Source organism: Bison bison, unplaced genomic scaffold (assembly GCF_000754665.1).
Source record: "Bison bison bison isolate TAMUID 2011002044 unplaced genomic scaffold, Bison_UMD1.0 scf7180017864537, whole genome shotgun sequence".
Classification (NCBI taxonomy): Eukaryota; Metazoa; Chordata; class Mammalia; order Artiodactyla; family Bovidae; genus Bison; species Bison bison.
Genome location: NW_011495085.1, coordinates 2,227,167 through 2,238,479, shown reverse-complemented (window position 1 = coordinate 2,238,479; position 11,313 = coordinate 2,227,167). Strand labels below are relative to the sequence as shown.

At 34.7% G+C, this 11,313-nt stretch overlaps 1 protein-coding gene across 1 annotated transcript in view; it reads right to left on the bottom strand.

Annotated features, from left to right (window-relative positions):
• Window positions 1-490: 490 nt before the first annotated feature.
• Window positions 491-11,313, bottom strand: part of CDC73 (cell division cycle 73) — a 106,311-nt gene continuing 95,488 nt past the window's right edge. Inside the window, exons 16-18 of the mRNA XM_010832124.1 lie at window positions 11,191-11,291; window positions 5,173-5,314; window positions 491-4,263 (exon numbers count right to left, since the gene is read on the bottom strand). Of these exons, the coding sequence (XP_010830426.1) occupies window positions 4,227-4,263; window positions 5,173-5,314; window positions 11,191-11,291 (280 nt within the window). The 3' untranslated portion in view covers window positions 491-4,226. The remainder of the gene's footprint in view (window positions 4,264-5,172; window positions 5,315-11,190; window positions 11,292-11,313) is intronic.

Below are 11,313 nucleotides of genomic sequence, written 5' to 3'. Positions count from 1 at the left end.
CATATTTGTGGGGGGGGGGTAATATTAAAGTACAACAAAACGTTTTATTCACAATTAAACCTGAGACTTAAAATCCAGTGAAATTAAATCAGAATGAGTAGAACACTTTATCAGGTTTCGACTTAAACTCTATTCAAGAACCATTTTGCTTAAGAAATAAAAAAATTGATAAATAATCACTGATACTGCCTATACCATGTACATCAACTGCATTACATATGAAGCACTATAATCAAACATGGAGGTTAAATAGCTTTTAGTAACTTTAAAGTGGATAGAAATGGAATTCAGTGGCAATATTCTGAGAGGTAGGTCATTTACTAAAATTTGACATAGTATCACCCCACTTTTTGAACTTCGGCAATAAAACTAGTTTTATTTCATTAACTTTACTCACTTAAATGGCACACATTTATAACTCCCAAGATATTCTTATAAACACTACCTAAAATAATACATAAAAAAAACAAACAGACCAATAACCTGGAAGTGTTATCACCTATTATCCATTTACTAAATGTAATTCTTTATACATCTATTATACATTGAAATTTCTTCTCTTACTTATTATTCCAACATGTTAATGTAGAAACCATGCTGGGGTCTTGAGTCGGCAATGAGCTGGCAAAGTGGCTTCGAGCTGGCCAGAACACACAGCACGTGGCATTTCAAAATTTCTAATCCAATTCTTAAGTCAAATTCAGTCATTTCTCCCCTTTTTATTTCTAAAGTTAATATACCATGGTTAGAGCAGTCCATTTCACATCAAATCCAACTGAATAATAAAAGCTCAGTCATATAATATTAAGGTTAATGTGATTATTTTTCATGGTTGTTTTAATTTTGACCAGCTTTTGTAAAGAATGCATTTGTAATATTATAAAATATACCACTGGTCTTAAAAAATTTCATAAACTAATTTATAAACTAGTAAGACTCATAGAACAGTTATCTGGAAGAGTGGCAATTTATTCCTGGCCATGTACATATGTATACCCTTATCATTACAGCTTCTATTATTAATACCAATAAAATAGAATTGCTATGTAATAAGAAATACGGCAACTAAATACCCCCCTCCCCACCTCCCAAAAAAAGAACAATGTCATCACTTTAATTTTATTAGGAGTCACAATATTTTTTATTTAGGAAAAATATTTCCTTCAATGTTCATTAGATAATGAATCTTATTTAAATGAATAATTTACTTTTACTTTTCTGTGTAGACCAATTAAAAAGTATGCCTCTTTCCTTTCATAAGCAAACTCTATTTGTCTAATTCTGCATGGCAGATAAGAAATTAATACTTTACTTCCTTCTACCTTAAAAATTATGAAATTTTCCTCATTATGAATCAGTTATTTCTTTTGGACTGTTGTCACGCTGCTGTTGAAAGAAAAAGTTAGTAAAGGATGGATACATGGGAAACAAATCATAAAGTATAAGACTAGTTTATAAGGAAATATATTAAACATTATTTAAATATTAAACAAAATATTCCTACATTAAATAAATAAGACTTGAATTTGTCATGTGGAACTCATAGGCCAATACCACCAATAATGGGGATGGTCTAGTGCAAAAGGTGGCCACAAAAGAAAAAAACAAAAACAAAAAAAGGAGGAGACGACACAATATTTAATTGTTTTCATATTTAACCAGTGATTTTCAATCCTTTTTGAACATAAAATTACCTGAAGGACTTTTTAAAAATACTGATGAACGGGTCTCATCCCAGACAAATAAAATCAGAAACAGGATTCAGGTAATGGAATGTTTTAAAGGCCCCCAAGTGATTCTAGTATACAGTCAGAGTTGAGAGCTGCTGATGGAAACCCACAAGCTTCTGATTGTTGCCCGACTCAGAAAGGTACCCTATGAATGAAGAAAAGGAGCTTTATTTTACTGGTGGGACAAGACACTGGTGTCTCCAGTTACTTGTGGATAAATCAAGCTTACTAATGTGTATTTCATTTCCATCAAAATATGTGCATAGGAGTCTTCATTCACTGTAATTCTATATTTTTAAGCTCCAAGATCAAGTAAAGTCAATGCTTTGTAATAAACCAGTTATACTGAAACTCCATCACTCATTCATGCACAGAACGTTTCCTGAATGCCTACTATGCGCAAGGCACTGTGACAGGCACTGCTACAGGACCTGGAGTCATGACAGAGGAAGAGTGATTGGCCAGAAGCTTGGTTTTTTTTTTTTTTCCCTTAGAACTAATGGCTATAAAATGAATTCCATGGACCTAGACAAAGGAATGAATTTTTAAAAAAGGAAAAGAAATTAAGTATGTATTAAGGGTCTGAGTTTAAGATACATGAAATAGCGTATTTGTACTTTTCCTAATGATTTCCAGAGCCTTTGAATACAAGTAAGGCAATTCAAGATAGAAAAATAAACCCTATTGAAAGTAGATGTTCTGAGTTATAACCACACTCTGTAAAAGTAAATTTCATACATAAGTATAAATACTAAAAATCTTTATAGAAAGGTAGTTCATGTCCACTTGTAGTAGTCTTAACAAGTAATCTTACATTAAAATATTACAGATTCTAGTCCTTGACTATTTCATCATGGAGAAAGTTCATACAATACATAATTTATTTTGAAAACAATTTATATACTGAGAAATTCTAATGTGAACAAATTTGAATTTTCAAGAAGAAAGGATGCAGAGAAGGTAAGAAGTGGGGGGCGGGGCACAATCTGTTCAAATCTTATACATATCCTAAATACTAATAATTTAAAATGCTGACCGCTTTTTTCCTGAAGAACCTAGTAAATTTCATATGAATAAATACTTTTCCTATTCATTACTGACATGGACTTTTGTGGTTACTTAAAAAATAAATAATAAGTGCTTCTCATTTTTATGACAGCATTAAGTTTCAAAATGAGGCTAGGTAATGTCAGCTTAACCCAGAAAGGAGCTAAATGTCGGGGGAGGGGGAGGACGGGAATGGCATAAGATGAATGATCAGCAACAATTCTAGTGGTAAAAACTCTTTAGGGGAGTAAAGGGTCCAAGTTGCTTTTTAAGGAATAAAAGATGGATCAAGACTCAAGAAAAATGCTCATTCATTGTACCTTGGAGGCAACACTCTGTCTAAAGTACAGAAGTAGTAAAATATTTTACTAAGTTAAAATATAGGTTTTATATTTTATACGATATTGAATACACACATAAAAATACCAGTGTTTTCATCTTGTTTCTGTTCAGACACTTAATTAAGCAAATATGTTCTTTGGTGTCTGGGAGAGTTATCAATATTAAAGATAATGGAAGATAAGAACATGCCTAGAAATAGAAGACGCAAAATCCTACACCATATAAAGGAAGAACTGAAGGTGGACTTAAGAGAAAAGATAAAGTTACACTGCAGAAGGACTTACACATTTCTTTCCCCCGAATCATATTCTGGCTCCCAAAATAAAAAGTATTATAGCCTATTAGGTTTTTAATCTTGTGTTTTGAGATTTTTCAAGTGGAAAGATATCACAGATAGAAATATATCACTCTAAGTTTTAAAATTACCAAAGTCAGTGAGAAGAATGTACATTCATTAAATGTATTCATTATAAGTAAAGAAGTCTTGAAAAACTGAACAGTTCAACCAAAGCTGAAGAACTGTTCTTGATTTTTCATTATTCCTTTTTAAATAAAGAGAAAGTATAGTACACATACAGGCTGACATTTTGATTCATTCAAAAGTCACATCCCTTTGCTTGGTTTTTGAAGTTTCAGAGACTAAAATTTAATACCATTCATAACATAGTATTTTCAATAAAAGGAATTAAAGAGCAATGAAAAATCAGAAGCAAGATGGCTTAGAGAGCCTTATAACCTCCACATATACACACATTTGTAACCTGTATTTATTTTCTAGAGAAACAAATTTTAAGTGATGCTAATGTAACCAATGGAGAAAAAACTTCTATCAAAATATACAATTTCCATTACAGACTAGAAGACTAATATTAAAAAAATAGTTGTAAGCCAAAAAGTTTGCTTATATGGATGACAGGCATCATCCCTTTGAAGCATAAATCATCAAATAAGGTTTTATAAAAGATCGATCCGTGACCTTCTTCATTTTTAAGTTCCTGATAAATTCATAAAGCTTCAGTCCCAGTCTTTTGAGCATGGTGTATCATGGTATATCCGCGGTGTTATCATCTTAATTCAGATTTCCAGAAAAGCGAGAAAACAAGTAACTCAGAATCTCAAGTGGGATTTGTGCTTTACCATGTACCTGAAAAATATTATAATAGGTCATAATGATTATAGGAATTTTAGAATTTTTAGAATACTATATGTAAAAATAAGTATTGGTATTTTTAAAGCTTAAAATCAACAGTGGAACAGGATGTTTTGCTTTCTAAAAAGTAGATACTGTAACCTTTGGGAATATGAAGATTTCTGAAGTAAGCCAGAAAAACCATTCATCTTATTAATTTCTACAATGTAAGAGCTTCTGGCTAGGATAATAAATGATTCTCTTTAATATATTATCAATTACAACCACTGGGTTATCTCAATCATCTCTGACTCTGAGGAAACACATAATATTTGGAGAGAGACCAAGAAAGTTACAGGCTTTAGAAAGTACCTCAAATGAGAACAGGTTCAGTGGTACTGTGATCATATGCTGTCCTTACTTTCCAATTATAAAACTGATATTATTGTAAAGGGCTTTAGAAAAAACCAATTTATACTAGTAATCAGGATAAATTCAAAAACCAAATTCCTTTCACAAGCTACCAGGTACCCATACCTCGAGTCAGAAACCTTTCGAAAGGTCCTGTCAAAAAATGAAGGGACTGCTTAAAGCCAGTTCCTTGGATAGACAGAAAACAAGGTTCAGAAAAGTCACAGGGTTCATTAGAGCCAAATCACAAAAACAAGACCAAATCTGAGTCTTTGAACTCAGCTTTAGTATTCTCTCTACTAAGCTTTAAGCCCTTTCTCCCTTTGTTTCCAAAGTCAATACAACAAAGATACTTTGCTAACTACCTATTTTAGATCAACATCAAATTAAGCAATGTTTGAAAGGGGAGCTGCGGGATATGGTTCACAACTTTAAGGAACCTAAAATACAACTGAGAGACAGGAAAACTACTGCAGTAAAGCAGAAGTAAGTGCATTTTAGGATCATGATTACCTATCCAATGTTTCCCAGAATCGTAAGAAAACTGGTCTGTCCAGATGACGTTTGTGATAGCTGAGTTCTAATACTGTTACGTCCCATTTTTGAACATTTGGGTCCAGACGAACTTCATCATATTTGAGATGGAAGGCTTTAACTAGAAGTAGGAGAAATAATGTTCTTTATTCAAACTGTAATCAACATTATAAAAATATTTTATAAAGGAATAAAAAACCAACCACAGACAGTAACCAAAAAAACTTAGAAAAAAAAAAAAAAAGTTCAACCTTTCTTCTACTGAAAAAGCTTCATTACAACCTAAGTGATCTCTAAAATAGAGGCTAAGCACTATAGTATCTCCCAAAACATTTAATTCAACAAAAATTTACTGAGGCTTATACACGTCAGCCACTGGGGACTGCAATGAAGAATGAAATAAAATAAAATGTGTATGATCCAGTGAAGGATAATAAGAAAACGCCTACTCACATAAAGCATGATAAAGGTAGTAGAATATCACAGAAACACCAGAGAGTAGTTTACCCAGATTACGGGATTCAGAAAAGGCTTGGATAGGTAGGGTGGCATAAGAATTAGGCAAACACAGAACAAAAGTGACCCAGTTAACAGAAGAGCACGTTCAAACAGAAACTGGTTTAGTTTAGAAACTAAAGAAATTTAACAAAGTTGTATCATGCAAAGTAACACAGGAAATGGATGAAGACCACAGAGGTTCAGAGCAATGTTCGTCCTAAAGGTCACATTAAGGAGCTTGCATGGTTGCCTAAAAGAGATGACGACCCACTCTGCAAAGTGTTTCAGTTCAGTTCAGTCGCTCAGTCATGTCCTACTCTTTGCGACCCCATGAATCGCAGCAGAGACCACTGATACAGTATAAAACCTAGAGGAGAGAGAGCGAGCACTGCTCTACTGGGGAGAAGAAGATACACATATGACAGGAAAGATTCAAGAGCATGTTCAAAGAGAAACTGGTTTAGTTTAGAAACTAAAGAAATTTAACAAAGTTGCATCATGCAAAGTAACACAGGAAATGGATAAAGACCACAGAGGTTCAGAGCAATGTTGGTCCTAAAAGTCACATTAAGGAGCTTGCATGGTTGCCTAAGACATGACGACCCACTCTGCAAAGTGTTTAGCAGAGACCAATGATACGGTGACTGCAGCCAAGAGATTAAAAGACACTTACTCCTTGGAAGGAAAGTTATGACCAACCTAGATAGCACATTGAGAAGCAGAGACATTACTCTGCCAACAAAGGTCCGTCTAGTCAAGGCTATGGTTTTTCCTGTGGTCAGGTTGGATGTGAGAGTTGGACTGTGAAGAAGGCTCAGCGCCGAAGAATTGATGCTTTTGAACTGTGGTGTTGGAGAAGACTCTTGAGAGTCCCTTGGACTGCAAGGAGATCCAACCAGTCCATTCTGAAGGAGATCAGCCCTGGGATTTCTTTGGAAGGCATGATGCTAAAGCTGAAACTCCAGTACTTTGGCCACCTCGTGCGAAGAGCTGACTCATTGGAAAAGACTCTAATGCTGGGAGGGATTGGGGGCAGGAGGAAAAGGGGACGACAGAGGATGAGATGGCTGGATGGCATCACTGACTTGATGAACGTGAGTCTGGGTGAACTCCGGGAGTTGGTGATGGACAGGGAGGCCTGGCGTGCTGCGATTCATGGGGTCGCAAAGAGTCGGACACAACTCAGCGACTGAACTGAATGATACGGTATAAAACGTAGAGGAGAGAGAGACAGATCTGCTCTACTGGGGAGAAGATACACATATGACAGGAAAGATTCAAGAGGTAATTAGCAAGTGGGACACGGTAAGAAATGATGGGACATGGTAAGAAATGATGAAAAAGAAGAAGAACTGGAAGCTCTCTAGAGAAGGTGACCTAGAAATAGATATTTACTTGATATAAAAAGAGTCTAGCAAAGATCCTGAAAAACAGGATTTCGGGCAGAAGCAAGCTCAGAATGCCCTACCCAAGAACAACTCTCTGTAGGCAATGTCCTACGTGTAGATCCTACTCAGCCATGGTAAAAAAAAAAAAAAAAAATTCTGAAATTTATTTCAAATGTGATAATAAACCACTGGGTAGTTTGAACCAAAAAGGTGAAATTATTTTCACTTTCAAAAGCTATCTCTAGGGAGATAAGAGACTCCAGGACAAAACTTCCCAACAAATGTATGCTGCCAAGGTTGACAGGTGACCACAAAACACTGACTCTGAATCTTCCTCTTTGATCATCTATCTGGCTGGACCATCCTCGGCAGTTTATCACTGTATCTGCAATCAGTTTATCATCAGTGGAGTGTTAGTTTTACTTGTGCACATGGAGGACGTTTTGCTTTTCTTTCCATTTTTTGCTTTCTCTTCCAACATTCAAGATATAAACATTACTATCACCATTATGATCTCTAGTATTAGGAGTTTCTAAAGAGAAAAATGATTGACTGTTAATTGTTTTTAATAGCTCTTTATAGACTGCTTGTTCCATATCATTTGCAGGCTTACCGGCTTTTGATGTTAACAAGTAATCAAGGTCTAATTCTTGATTAAAATACAAAATAAACCATTTGTGACCCTCCAATGGCCCAAAAAACACATAAACATTATTGCTAAAGTATTTGCTTTTATACATAAAGGTCTCCTCACTGAGTATATTATTTATTTTGAATTTAATTCAAATTAATCAATTTAAACCAATTCATTAAAGGGACTGTATGTTATGGATTCAGAAAAGCCATTTTCAAAATACTTATTATATATGGAAAAAATATTTGTTTCTTTAAATTTTTAAATCAAATGAAGTCACTATTCAGTATTCTCTGCTTATTACACGTTTCTCTTTTCTGATCTTCTCATTATTTGTTTCAAATCATTCTTAAAAATACATGAGTTATAATTTTTTAAATGACTTATTTAAAGTCACAAGGGCCAATAATCCCCTTTACTAATTTCAGTAGATTTAGTTTACATAGCATTTATTTTTTACATTTTGTGTATTATTTACAGAATACACAATTTTTAAATTAAAACTGAATATCAGAGTTCAAAAAGTTTATGTCACAAAATGAGGAAACAGTTTCTTTCATCACACAAAGTATCTTATTAGCATGAAGCAATGGTGGCAAGCAAACTTATCTTTCTTATTCAGAAAAAGACATAGTTTTTAAGCCTCACCCAAAATAGAAGAAATAAGATTCTTTTATATATAGACAGTTATCTGGGAGTACTAAAGCAAAACTTTACAAAATTTGTTGTTGTTCATTTTCTGCAAACTGCATGACTGTTGTCAATACATTTTTTGCAGAAACAAAAAAACAGAAAAGGTGCTCTCATATAGCATTTTGGTAGATGATGGCACGGAAAATGACAAAGGGACAGAATAGAGAAGATTATTAAATCAGAAAATTTTCTCAATGATAACCAAAAAATTTGAAGAAATTGTCACTTAACAATCTTGGACTTGAAGCCTAAAAAACAGTATTTTTAAAAATCAGTATCAAGCTCAAATTTCTCATAATTTTGAAAAGATTTTATTTGGCAATTTTATAGAGTTTAATATTTAAGATCTTCTCTAAACCTCTGTATTTTATTATGCAGCACAAAGAAAATACATTTTTTCACCAAGTACCCTCAGTTTATCCCTATGCTATACAGATATTATCATTTTCCATGTAGATTGGGGGAAAGGTGAGAAGCTAGAACAGTCAAGAGTTAATTTACAGCAAGCAGACCAGCTAAAAGCTGGAGATGACATATTTCTAAATTTCTGGCTTATGCAAATTATTAAAAAAACTGAGGAAAAGAACAGTCTGGGGAGGATGGAGAACGTAAGACAACAGATTCCTCTCGGAAGAGGCAGAGTCCAATGCACCAATGGGACTTCACAGGGAGCCACCTGGTCATCGGTGAGACAGAGAGGCCCATACATCAGCCAGAGACATAACTTAAAACTAAGGACAGAGATGGTGACGGGAAGCCACCAGATCTCCTTGAGTGTCTATAATTAAAGCAGGAGAGAAGCAGGAACACAAAAATGTCACTGATGTCACTGAAAGCCAGAGGAAAAATAGCTAGAGTCTGAATAAATTTAACAAGCCCTCAGAAAAGAACATTTTAAGAAGAGGAAATGGATCAAGAGTAATATTATAAGGAGACCAAAAGTAGCCACTATCTGGATCCCTGTGGGAGCGGTTCAGCAGGTGAGCAGGAGAGTACCACCACAGCTGCTTGTGATCAAACAGAAAGCGAGACAACTGTTTCAAAGGCTTGGCTGTGGAGGGAAAGAGGAAGCCAGAAGAAAAGGTGAGGGAAGAGGAAAGGGTTTTTTCCCATGTGTTTAGATGGAAGGGCAAGAGTACTTTCATTTTAAATGCTGGTTAAGTAAAGAAGGAAGGTTTAAGAGAAAGAGTAATTCATGGAAGAAAATCATAATTGTTAACTTAAAAAAAAATTCTCTAAGTCCTTATCTAAGTTTTTGAAGACTAATGATCTGAACAAAACCACAATTAAAAGTTATGTTCTTAATGAAATTTGGAGAGTATTTTTATCTTCAAGACATTCTAATCACTGTTTATTACAGTACCAGTCAACAAGGCAAGCAAGTAGGTAAAACACAACAAAATTAGTGTTCAGTGACATTTTGCTTTCATTAAAATTCCCACTCTCTCTGTATCTTTGACTTCTATTTATCAAATCTGTGCATTACTCAGGTTTTGGAAATAACAAAAAAAAACTCGTCATATTAGCATTCATTTTAAAAACTGAATGAAGGTAGGAGAATGATGATTAAAAGCTTTCAAGCTTGGGCAGTTTTCGGCCTAAAAGAATGGTGGCACCACTGACAAAAACTAAACTGCTTTATTTAAAACAACAAACAGCTGGATTTCACAGTAGCACAATCTACATTCAAAATAACTAAAGATGTTATTTCTAACAAACAAACTTGTTTCATGAGGACACTTTTTAAAACATGATTTTATTACTGATACTAACTTCACTGGGTACTCAAATTAAATAATAATTTGAATATCCCTACGAATAAAAGGGCTTCCCTGGTGGCTCAAATGGTAAAGAATCTGCCTACAACGCAGGAGACTCAGGTTCAATCCCTGTGTCAGGAAGACCCCCTGGAGAAGAAATTGGCAACCTACTCCAGTACTCTTGCCTGAAGAATTCCATAGACAGACAGAGCAGCCTGACAGGCTACAGTTCATGGAATTGCTATTCAGTCAGACTTTAATTCTTCTACTTTTGGTGTATTAATAATGCCAAAATATGACCCACAAAAGATATGATACATGAAATTTACATATTTAATAATAGGTGTCTACAAAATGCTTCCCAGTGCCATGCTCTTTTCTGTGCTGATGACACGAGACTCAATGAGTCAGACCACGCTGCTCACATCCTGGAACTAGCATTAGAGCCACGGAGGACTTACAATACAGATATAAACATGAGGTCAAGTCAAGCAACGAATGTTACCATGAGATCACCAGTAGAAAGTAAAGGCTACTTCCAGGACGGTCAGAGGAGGGGGTTCCCTAAAGGAGAGAGTAATTGGCTGAGATCTGAACAAACAGAAAAGGGCCACTTCTGCTGCAACCATTTCAGACAGCGGGAACAGCAGCCAACAGTCAAGTGGCATTGTTAGTTCAGCAAAAGTCAGCCTATTTAAAGACTGGCTGTATGTACATGCAACAAGATTAATGATTTCTAAGCAACCTACAAAGTAATTACTGATGTTGAAACATAGGCAATAATTCACTTTTAGATATAAATACACAGAAAATATTAATATTCCAAAGAAGACTTTTAAAATATTTCACAGGTGTTTAAAAGTAAAAATATATGGTACTTAATAAGAATCCTTTGATATACACACCACATGTACAGAGCCATAGATGGCTCTTTCTCTTAAATAATAAAGCATTTGTTAAATTTATTTTTAAATAATAAAACATTTCTACATTAGATAGGCAGTAAAAACAAAGAGAATCTTACTTTTAGCAAATATGTCAACTGGTGATCCATCAGGCAAAAGCCACGGCCAACCTTTGAACTGCCAAGCAGGACCCTGCACAAAAACTGCTACGACCCGGTCCCTGTTAGCAGAGAAGAGGAAAG